The sequence below is a fragment of the Gymnogyps californianus genome, chromosome 7 (assembly GCF_018139145.2).
Source record: "Gymnogyps californianus isolate 813 chromosome 7, ASM1813914v2, whole genome shotgun sequence".
Taxonomy (NCBI): Eukaryota; Metazoa; Chordata; class Aves; order Accipitriformes; family Cathartidae; genus Gymnogyps; species Gymnogyps californianus.
In genome coordinates this window covers 39,370,626-39,383,208 of record NC_059477.1, presented here as the reverse complement: position 1 = coordinate 39,383,208, position 12,583 = coordinate 39,370,626, and the positions used below count along the sequence as shown (strand labels likewise).

At 37.8% G+C, this 12,583-nt stretch overlaps 1 protein-coding gene across 1 annotated transcript in view; it reads right to left on the bottom strand.

Annotated features, from left to right (window-relative positions):
• Positions 1–10,835, bottom strand: part of ARHGAP15 (Rho GTPase activating protein 15) — a 312,415-nt gene extending 301,580 nt beyond the window's left edge. Inside the window, exon 1 of the mRNA XM_050899944.1 lies at positions 10,671–10,835. Coding sequence (XP_050755901.1) covers positions 10,671–10,835 — 165 coding nt within the window. The remainder of the gene's footprint in view (positions 1–10,670) is intronic.
• Positions 10,836–12,583: the final 1,748 nt, after the last annotated feature.

Here is a 12,583-nt window from a genome sequence, read left to right as displayed (position 1 = left end):
GGCTGTGAACTTCACCAGACAAGAAATCAAACAGAAAACAAACTATTACCATGTTAACGTGACTGGATCGGATCCTGAAGAAAAAAAAAAAAAAAAGGCTGACTTCAAAGGGAATTTGATCTGATTCAGGGCAGGAGAATGCTGCTGTCAACTATTTGTCTAAGAATAGGCACATTGCCTAACAAGAACACGCTCCTGTCTGTTTTAAAACCTCTTCTCAGTGCATTAAACAACATTTAGTAAGCATGTCTGTATATTGTGCAATAGCACATGTATTTAGGGCATGTGCAAAATAATTTGATTCCCATTTCATGGCATCGATAGTGTAATTATTTCACTGCAGTAATAAAACAAACAAAAAAATCCTGGTTCTTTACCTCTCCTGTCATGTTGCATTGGGTCACTTTGTGTCACATGATGTGATATAATGTAACTCAATGCAAGGAGACACATGTCCCTTCTCATTGGAAATTTAAAGAAATGGAGCTTACTTTTCCCCTGTGGGAAACTATGCAGGTCAGGTGCCCAAGTCTAGCTACGGGAAGTTTGATATCATCTCAGTTTCAGTACCTACATATTTCAAATCTTATGGCATTTTGAAAGGAAAGGTGTTAGATGCACATGCCGTAATACAGGACTTAATAAAGATAGCGTAAGAGGAATATAATTCCACAGCTTATGTTCCTTGTCACGGTGTGCACTGACACATATTGCCAAAGAGACTCTTTTAAACAATACTTTTAAGCATACTTTTTGAAATATACACTATAAAACATGAAAGCCTTTGGAGAAACCTAATGCCACTAAAAGCACATGGGTATAAAATCAAGGGAACAGAACTGATTAATGATGAAGCCAAAACAAGACTTTTTTGATGAAAAATAGTGAAACTGTTAAGCACAGAGAATATAGATAAGGAAACTGTACAGGACCTGGGGCCAAGTTCCCCCCTCAGTTACACTAGTATAATTGTGGAATAATTCTATTTCAATTAATAGAGTTAATATGATGAGAAGAGAATTATCTACATAATGAGCATGATTGAAACGTAACAGTTGACCCAGCTCTGAGGCAGACTCTGTAATGTGTGCAAAGGAGATATGGATCATCCCCAGTCCCATTTTACAGGTAGAGAAACAGAAGAAAGGACTAAAAATCTCTTGGCAGGCCAATGTCCAAGCTGGGATCAGGGAAACATGACAAATTCCAGTCCAGCTCCTTCTCCCCTTGGTTGCAATAAATAAATACAACAGAAGGCTATCATGGAAGCCAAGTGAAATATTACGTACATAAAATGTTATCTTTCTAACATCATGGCATGTTGTTATCTCACTCCTGAAGCAAAGAGGTATAGCTTTGTAGTGCGTCGGGACGTTTAGCATCAGGGTAGTAACTTCAGTGTCATTAACATGTCTATATATTTGAGTGCCACTGTTTACAGGATAAAACAGCAGAAAAATTGGAAGCCTGAGAAGCACGTTCAGAATAGATGCAGAAAATAAGTTTTTCCTACGAGCAAAAAACACAAGGATGTGTGGAATGGACTATGAAATAATGATGATACAAAAGCACCGGGATCATGGCAATTTGAATGAGATGTTAAATTACAGAAAATAATACTATTTAGGGGATTCTGCTTAGTTAAAACCTCATGTCTAGGTTTTCTTAGTCTGCTCAGTTGCCTTATCACGACAGCTCAAAGGCTACATTTTGCAGAGTTTTGGAACAAGCAAGTTTTGAGCTACAAGCACTTGATCCAACCCCATGGTTATCCTTTGGCTTTGAACAAGCTAAGACAAAGGAGAGAAACATTTGGAGTTCTTGCATTTCACCTCATTTCCATCCATTTCATCATTTTTGCACATTTTTGATAGGAAGAATGAAGGGGGAGGCGTGTCTTTTTTTCCTTTTTCCTTCTAAACTCTTGTTGGTTACATAGCCCTAGTCACCAGTTACCACTGAGAAATGATAACCTCAGTCTGCACCTGTACTCTGCTCTTAAACAAGACATCACATCTTATGTGATGTGGCCAAAAATTGGTATTAGCATAAATTTCCACTGGTATTCTATAGATTGTAGTAAAATCAATAATTTCCAAAGAAGAAACACATATTTACCCCTTGCATTTCCCTGTGTTTTCTGAAGAACAACTAACACTACCCTAGAAGATATGTTCTTGGTGTTTCTTTATCTGCTTTTCTATCAGTCTGGAAAAACATGGTTTACTTCTCTAAATGTCTTCAAGAAAAAAAGAGATTCATTGGCAGAAAAAAATGCAATAGTATTTTGCTTTTCCAAAGATACCTAACAGGGTAAGTGAACAGAAGGTAGCATTAGATGGCAGAGAAGAGTGCTCAAACCACCCTGCACCACAGCACCTGATATTCCCTTGAGGGAAAGGATCACGTTTTAAGGGAACCATCAACTGGTTAGGCAGAAGAGCAGGGTCTGAGCTGGACTGCCCGTCATCACCTTTCCAGAAGGCACACATGCCTTGGTGTCACCAAATGAAGGGAGGAACTCTGGCCAGACATCTTAAAGGGTGAGTACAGGATTCCTGGTCCTGCCCCAAGCTCTTGTACCAAGCAGTGACACCCCAAAGCACCAGATCCTTGAGAAGAGCCAGCACTGTTATCTCATGTCTCCACAGGTACTGCCAGCATCACAGACAAAAAGGGCTGTTAAGAGGCAAGCACAGATGAAAAGAAAATGTGAAACAAAAGAAGTGGAGCATGCGTTTTAGATGGTAAATTAAATAATATTTTCACAACCAAGTTTTCTTTTTTTCCCCCTCAAGATATATATTACAACAGAGAGAAATGCCACATCTGAAGAAAAAAAACCTCTTTAATTTTGTTACCCTTTTTTCATTTGTCCTATCAGCTTAAAAATATTTTTTAAATATTTACACCGTGCTTTCTAGGAAACTCAATGGGATTTGCAGGCTTTGAGGAATGCATTGATCTTGTCAAACATCCCCCAAATTGTAGACAACTCTATTAACGATAATACAAATGTTTTATTCTTTCACTAGATGCTAGGAAAACGATGGTGAGATATTCACAGAGAGGATGCAAAACTTCCTAGCAACGCGTTCAGTTAGAAAGGTATTTCAATATTAAGCATCGCTTCAAATAATTGTGTTTTCAAGCGACGGATGATGGGAACATCAACATTTTGGAGTCAGCTGCTCTTCTAGCTAACATCTCCCTAATTTTTAAAGGGGGGGGGGGGGGGGGGGGGGGGGGGGAAGAGAGAAAGAAAGAAAGAAAGAAAAAAAGCCAGGCCATTTGGCATAGACTTGTGCTTCTGCAGCATCAGCTGCTTCACCTGTAATCTCTAGTGCTGCTCTGCCCCCTTGTGCTACTGCCGCAGCAGAGCAGCCGCCCGCGCCTTTGTGCGGGGACCGCACGCTGAAAATCCCCCACTGTCACTTCTCACTTCTCTGGCAAGTTCAAGGTCAGTGCCTAGCTATTTTCAGCTCATCTCTTCTTGATCCATGCAGAGAAATGACAAGGTAACGTGATTTGGGGTCAGCTGTATTACAGGAACCGTTACATAAACGGAGAAAGCGGAAATCAATCCTAGCTGACAGTGTCTTCAGGATAATCAGCGCTCACTCCATGCCGCTGTCAGCTCTCCTGCATCAAACACCATGTTACTTCTGTCAGATCTCTTTAACAAAGCCTTATTCTCACTTTTGGCAAAGTAAATAAATATTTCGCTCGGGCTTGCGTTTAATTCATTGTTTAGAGAACTTTAACACTTTGGACTTGCAAAGAGTCCCCATTTATACGGGAAAAGACGTCTTATCCTGTCATGTCCATTACTGCCTGCAAAGGGCGTTGGCAAAGATACAGTCGAGTCTTATGAAATACCCCATTCTTCGTATTTTGTGCTTGATTTCTTCATGAAGACGATTGTCCTCCGATTCTCCGTGATCAAGCAGACCTCGGCTTCCCGAAGTACTTACCTAACCCACGGTCATCCTCACCCCGACCATATCAGGGCTTTTCCTCTAACGTTTTAGGACACCTTCCTCAATTTGTTTGATTATTATTACTTTATCTGAACCTTTTCCTCCCCTAACCAGACATCTTCCCTAACGCAAAATTATGAACATATCATTTCACAAGATGTGCCGCGTTAGCCGCGTCTCGATGACAGCACATGGTATGTCAGTTTAGGGAAAGAACAGCGATTCTATCCCACCCACCTTGTGCTCCCATGAAACTGCCAAGCCCGCAGTACTCCACCGAAGAACAATTTACCATAATATTAGTTGTCAGTAAATTCAAAGACGGAACTCCTAAAGCTATAAAATGGATTAGAAGCAATTTAAAAAAGAATTAACAAACTAGAGTAAGAGTATACTGTCAACAAACAAATGCTTCATCATAGCACTGTAATTTGGAATTTTAATTACCCCTCTGCTTCTGTAACAAAACAATGTCTGAACTGGCAGCCATTTGAATCTCTCACAGGTCATTGAGCATTCTAGTTAATTACTCTATGAATAGCCTGTTTTTCTCCCCTCTGGAAACACGTTTCTAATGGCAGTCAAGGTCTGACAAATGTGTCATCTACATAATTAGCTAGGAAGCAACACAAAACATTAAACATGCTTTGTGCCGACAACTATCAAAACATTTCATTTGTTGTCAATTATTCATTACTTTGTAGGTTCTGAAGGGGTTGTTATTATGAAAATAAGTCCAGATGCTAACAAGGTTAGAGTTTTTTATTCAAATTAGTAATCAGAGGACTAACTTTAAAAAATGTATCCCGTGTACGTTTATGGCAGCATTCAATCAGTACTAAATTATAAACGAATTTAGTTAAGTTCAAGTTAAAATAGCCATGGCAGAGCACATACACTAATTTGTAGAGTTGCATCTCTCTTTGAAGTTTTAGGATCTAAGCTGAAGTAGCAAACTTTCAGAACCTTTGGCAAGACTAATTTGTGCTTGGTAAATAAAGTAAAGATTTTCACAGCATGAGATAATGTAAGATTGCAAAAAAAAAAAAAAAGAAAAAAAAAAAAACCTGGAGGTTTTTGAACCTTTTTTCTACCCTTCTGTCACACTGAGTAAAAGTCAAAATCAGCAATTCCGACTCATATAATATCTCCTCTGAACTTCAGTTTGGTTTAACAAGGAAGCCAAACCAGTTACATTCACCACTCCCTTAATAGAGCTGAAATGAATTTATCCTCGCTTTTAAGAAGAAATAGGTGCTGGTTATTTCTTTTTTCTATGATCTCATTATGATGCTGCCTATCAAGCTACGCAGCTGAAATGGTACAGTGAAAATGTTTAGAGGAGAAATAAATGGGGAGTTTAACAATAAAATTAACTTCTTCCTTTTTAGCCAAGATTATTTCAGTTGAAGTGTTATGATACAAATATACAATAAAGAATAACTTCTCACAGGGCATATATAAGAGAAAAAAAGGAAAAAAATATTCAGAAAAACAAAAAGCTCGTTCCGAGCCTGAAAATACGCCTGCACACAAAATGTTGATCTTGAAAAAGGGTTGGGAGGCAATTTGCATTGCTCCATTGAGAAAAATTGCTTATTGAAGGCAAACTGAACCCTAAAATATTCTAATGTATTAAAATTCTACTTTCAGCCTCTAAGTCAAAGGACTTTATGGTATGTAGGACATATATGAGCATGCAGGGGTGCGTCTGGGAGCGGTGCCCAGTGCAGGCTGAGGGCCTCTGCCCCGGAGCCAGAGCAGCTCCTCAGGTGGGGAGCAAGGGACACGCGTATGAAATGGCTGAAAAACTGGAGTCAAAGGCCGAACGAGTCCGGCTGCAAGCACGACACACACTAGAGAGCAGATCTAGGTTTTGAAAGCAGAAAACCAGTTTGACTACAGTAAGGGGACGTATGACACACTTAATTTCTCATTTTCCTGCAGTAGAAAGGAGAATGACTAATGTTACTCAACAGATTTTTTTTTTTTTTTGGACAATATTCATGTTGAAGAATTAAAACTGGACTGTGTTTATGGACTCACTGCTTTCATACCTACCCTGAAATATTTGGAGTGAACAAGGTGTAAGCTTGCATTTATTAACAATTACCACACTTGTTATGGGAAGCTCATATATTTTTCTACATCTGTCCCAGTGCTATTACATGATTTGTGTAACACCTTGAAGGGAACACAGCTATTTCCTTACAGTGATAAAAGTAGATGCATCTATAATGGACTAGTGTATGAAGGTAAAATTTGCAGAGAATAAAGCCTGGGCAGTCACTATTAGGACACAATAAAGAGAATATTTTCCCCTTCCGACTCAAATGTACACAACTATGACAGGCGAAGGTTTTGCGTTTTAGAAATATTTTGTCAAGATTTGTTTTTTCCTCCAGGAAAAAAGGAAACTGGGGGAAAAAAGGAATCCTCAAAAACTTTCCCTAAATAAACTATACTATAAAAGAAGCTCTGATGATCTCTCGGAGATTGAAATAATCCATTTTCAGCTAAAACTACCCATAGCAATGAACTGAAAATACTCTAAAAGAGGGCTGGAGACTGTCTTGTAATTAACATTAAACAGATAACATATTTACGAGGAAGTCAAAATATTTTGGAAGCCGATAATCCTGTAAGCCTTAACATGGTATAAAAACAACAAATAAATGCAAAGTGTTACTGTTACACATGCCTGCCTGATCAATGGTTTTCACATATTGATCTATAAATGGAGTTGACAGTCTGTGTTGGCTGCACATTTTCCAAGCAGCTCTATTTTTGTACAAAACCAATACGGGCAATTACCTTTGTTTGAGATGCCAAGTCTTATCAATTCAATGTGATTTAGTGTCATTTTAATTAAATATCAGGATCTACTTCAGGACAATCTATACAAACAAAGCCTCAAACTTGACTATAAGCTTGATTTGAAGTAAACATGTACAAGCCCTGCAATTTCAAAATATGGCTCAAAAACTCTGCTAAACAGAAGGCTTATATTTTTAGCAATTTTATTTCTGTCTTTTTGGCTAGCCATAACTTTGGCAAGTGTTCTATGATCACAGGAGTAAGAAACAAAAGAAGATTGCTTCCCGTTTCCCTGATAATGTATTAGAGAGATAAATAAACCTACCAGTTTGTTTAACCTAATCAGAAAAAGCTCTAATACATTAACATTTTGGAATGTCTAAATAGGTTCTAATTCTTAATATAGACACCAATAAAAAAAGACATTTCATTGTTTGAAGTTGTTCTGAATGAAGCAAAATGCACTTCCCTGGGGTTTAACAGATGAAAATAGCAAATATTCATTTACATTGCTAGTTCAGCCACTAACATTAAGCACAGAAAGAGCCCTTGCTTACCACAGTCTGTGTCCAGCTTCATGATTTGTGCTTTTTAAACTCTACATTAATATCAATTTCAACCTTTGCACAAAGCTCAAGCATTTCCATCGAAATAAATAACGTAAAACCCCAAGAATCTACATTTAGCTTTCGCATCAGTTAGCTTACGCATTCCACATTTGCATCTTCACTACTATAAAATGCACAAGTGCATATGGCCCTACTGCTGTATGATGCATATCCTTCTTTGTCACACTATAGAACATAATCTGTCCACCTTCAAATGTATAGCCCCAGGTGTGCTTACAAGCTTCACAGCAAATGTTTGAGAATACAACAAATCCCTTCGAGAAAATTATGTATTTTCTTCTCCATAAATCACCAGTGATCTTTCTAGTTTTGTGCCTGGTTTTTGCCCTTTATTGTCCAGAGTGTTCATTTTTTTTCCAAATATGTTTTAGAAATATACATTACTATTGATTGTTCAAAATGTGCCAAATGCTGATTGCCTTAATTCACTGAAGTCAGTAGGTTTTGCGTAAGTTGAGTAAAAAGGATTTGACCCATTTATTAATAGAACATAGAGTATAGTGCACATGCCGAATATGGGCGGCGAAAGACTAATATGGAGTCCCTTATTCAGCTATTTCTAGTTTTTGAAGAGAAAAATCTCTGATGATATGACAAAAATATTCAATGTAAAATAGAAAATAAGCATAATCAGTGGATACTTCATAGATTATATCCATCATCTAAACAGAGTCAGACTGTGGAAAACAGAAAATTTCCAAATAGAAAGATCAGGATAACTCCTTTTTATCTTCTAGCACATAATAATTAGCTTTGCTTAACCTATTGGTAAGATGTATCTTTTAGCAGGGATCTGTGTGCCTTTAAATGCAAAAGTGAAGACTGTGTATATAAGTGCACTGGAAAAGAGCATCACGAATTTTAAAACAAGATTACTAAATGTGTGTGTATATATATATACACACACATATGTGTGTGTGTGTGTATACCAGTCGGACCCTGCTTTTTTCAAGACACTTGGACAGACAGAGACTACTCTTCTCCATTACTTTCCCCCAAATCCTTCACAAGTCACACGCGCAGATTCAGATATGTCAGCGTGCAATCGACACATGCAATTGATATTTCACTGGTCTTCTAACTTGAATCTCGCTGCATTTAAAGCACGTATTTGAAAACGTTTGGGTCCTTAGGAATTTTGCTTTTAGTTTGGGCGTTAGCAAACAACTTTAAGAGGCTTATTTAAGTAAATACGCCAAAACGCTTTCAGTCTGTCAATATCTAGTCAGAAAATTCTGCATGGCAAAAAGAGATGAAAAGAATTGAAATAGAAAGGAAATTAGTAGCATGGCAAGCTTTCAATCTATTATGTCGGAGCCAAGTTTGCTTGGTAAAATGACATATACCCAGTAAAATTCCGCTTTTATATAATTAGCTACTAAACAAATGCAACACAAAGCAACTTTTCAGCTCTCAGCCAATGAACATATATTGTACCTGCTATGGTTATTGGAATGCGGCAGTGAATATTTATGTCTAATTTAACTTTTTAGAGCCCTTGCTCTGTAACAGTCCAGCATACTATCCCCAAAACTAAAGTTATGTAACAAGGTAATATCAACAATGAGAAACTGCATGATAAAATCCTGCCCAAAAGTGAAAAATGCTAATTTTGTCTCATTTAGCAGCTGGATACAGAAATGCTCATTAGTTTTAAGAGGGTTAATCCTTTTAACTTTTGCATATTGATATGCCAATTATGCCTAATTGTACAAGAGGCATCAGTCAAGGTAATAGTGCATAAACACATGAAAGTTATTAAGTACATCCCAACATGTAATAAAGTAGGTGTTAATTGGTAGCTGAGTTCTGCAGGCTATTGAGGTGGATAATTCATTGAGAGATGGATCACTTGTAATTTCTCTACATAATTCCTTTTGCAGTCTCATGCTGTGATGTTTTCATGCTTGTCAAAAACAACTGCAGCCTAGTGCCTTTTGTTAAACACAGCCAATAAAATATGTTAGGCATCATTAAATATACTTAACTTTTAAACTTTTTCAAAGGTACAGTTCTTCCTGATAATACATTATAGCATTCCCAGTAAATTACTATAAGCATCGTTTCAGGTTTGTAATGGAGGAACATTTCACATCAGATAAAAAGGAAGAAACATGTACAGTGTGTCTGAGGCAAACAATATCGTTTAAATGGAAAGTAAATGAGTATTTTATCAGCTGCTAAGATCTAAACAGATTTTTCTCTCCAGAAGTACAAGGTGAAATAAGTTAAGGCATACCAGAGAAATTAATGATTAAAATAATGTATTTCTAAATTAATATAATGTATTTCTAAATAAGTCTGAATTTTGAGTTTGAACTTCGAGTAAAAAGGGAAGAAAATACAGCTGTTATTGTAGGCTTCCTCCATTTAATAACATTGTTAGAAAGCTGAATATTTCATAGGAATCCATTACATCAACAGAACAAAAAATTAATGATTGGCATGGCTGTGAGAAGTGACTGAGACCTGGGACTCTGTCCCCAGCTAACAGAGTTTTCTCCCTCATTTGCATTCTCTGAGAACAAAATGGATCTGGAGTCCAAAAAGTGGCTAACATTGCATAAATAATTTTGTAACATCATATGGCCTCAGCTGCAAGTTGCCACCATTATGGAAGAAAATTAACCAGGGGAGACTCATACCAATCAGTTTGTTTAGTAGCTCAGAAGGAGTACAGGGGCAGGGACGCAACTGGCATTAGAGTTCATCACTAACTATTTAATTTAAAAAAAAAAGGCAATGGATAAAAAATGGCTCAACTCTTTCAACTCTGTCAACTATTAAAATAATAAGATAACTTCAGTGTCTGATTTTTTACAATTCATTCATTCTTACAGCAAGACATTTTTGTTACGGACAAAGTTGTTCCTCATTTACAGAGTTGTAATTTCCATTTCTTTTCTTTTGTCTCCTTTTAAAGTTTGCCTTTTGAGAAATTGTGACATATATCTGATACTGTAAGTATTATTCTCTACAGCAGCTATACTTAAGTACTGTAACACTTGAGAGTTGAAATGCTGAGTAGATGTTATGATCACGGCCACCAAAACCAAATTCTGTCTTTCACTGAAGGAAAATTGTTATTCCAATGCCTAGCCATACTCCTAAAAATGTATTAGTGCCATTAAATCCCTCCTTGGAAGGGATGATCACGAAACCGGTATCCTAATCACACTTAAGATAATTCTGTAGTTTTTAAAACATTGGAAGACTCAGAAAATATTAGGAGTATTTTACTTACAGGCTCAGCGACTTTCACATTCTCGGACAGAATCATAGATTTGCTTTGGCTCAGTCTATCGTGGTGACTGTTGGCATTTTTGATCCTCATTTGAACAGCCCCTGTACTGTGGTGGGAAGGATTAGGCTTTTCAGAGGCCGTATCAGAAGTTGTAGACCTTTCCATGGTTACTGGGTTGACCTGAAGAACATAAGAGCATTAATCTATGGACCCTTCATTCAAAAATGTATCAATGCCAGTTATATGTCACTGTAGTCAGGAGAAGAAGCTGAGTTATTGTGCTGGCAAGATCTTGATCATCTTTGAACACCAGGATAACTATCAGCTGTATCAGCCTGTAGTTTTATTATTGTCCTTATCATTCACCCATCCAAACTGCCTTGGAAGAGTTAGTTTATGTAAAAGATTATCCTTATCTCAAAAGCCATTCTCCTCTATGGTGTAATCTCCCTGCAAGCCTCTGTCACGTCCAGCTGGCAGCCACTACACTTTGTCTTTGGCCCTGCTCACACTACACATTTTAAATCTTACAAAGGAAAACGACACGCTGTGAAGCCAATTAACATATCTTACCTCCACAGTTCGATACATGCATGTTACAAGTGCATTACAGGACCACGCTACAAGCCTGCTAGTTACCTAGATTGAAACCCAGATCTAATAAAATTAATTTTTACAATTCTACCAACAGTATGGATGGGATTTTTGTTTCTCTGTTCATTTTTAAAATTTTGAAATGAAGAAATGGCTGAGCACATCACCTCTCAAGCCCTTGGAGGGTCCAGGGGGAACCCATACAGAATGATCATCTTCTCTAGCAGTCCTGCTGTTCAACCTCCTGTCTTGGTGTTAGTGCAACTCAACAAACTCCGTTCTTGCTATGCAAATTCCCAAAACATTTTTCATCAGCAAGAGCTGCTTTATATTTCCCGTACAAAACATCAGGACAGTGATGTACAACACTTTTACTCTATTTTCCTCCCCCCCCAGTTCACCCTGGCACTACTATACGTAAATTGTGGGTGAAGTAATACGGTAAGAGTCACAAGAAAACTTACTATTTATATTGCTGTGTAACTGTATGAGAAAATGTGTAAGGAAGAGATATTACGTAAGCTGGAATTGTTCATTTCCCAACTATGGAGCCAGGGAAATGGAAATCCATTTAAGTGAAGTTATAATATAAACTATTGAAAATCAGCATTTTCCAAATGGTTTGAAAAGAACAACTTTTTCCAGCAACATCTCCCAGACTCTGAAGACTCTAAAAGATGAAATACCGTGATTTCAAGAAAGTTCATTTCTATGAAGGCATCAGAACAGAAGATGTGGTACCAATGTGAAAGTGGGAGAGGGAGACGAGGAGTGCTACTGCATGTCTCCAGGCAGGACCACAGTCGTCGTGCTGGTGGAAGGACACGGCTCTCATAGCTTCACTCTCTCCCGGCCCTGATAAATCAATTCCTTATAGGAAACTGCCTTAGATGTAGAGGATGATAATGAGAGGTCATGCAGTCACAGAATGGTTGAGGTTGGAAGAGACCTCTGGAGGTCATCTGGTCCAACCCCCCTGCTCAAGCAGGACCACCTAGAGGTGGTTGCCCAGGACCATGTCCAGAAGGCTTTTGAGTATCTTCAGGCGGATTTAAACTCAAACAGCCAGAGATATGGAAACATGAGGAAACACAACACTCTTGAAGAGAGGAAGGAGAAGAAGAAAGTGCTTCAATATTAGCCATTATTCACTCAACATTACGTGCCATGACAGAAACACTAACTTTAACAAAAGCAACAGTAAAGCTTATGCTCTTTGGCTGTTTCCTGCATTGAATTAGTTACTCAAGGATCCCTACAGAAATCGAACCACAGAAAGACAGAAGACAAATTTAGCTAAAGCTGTTTCCTGCTACTCA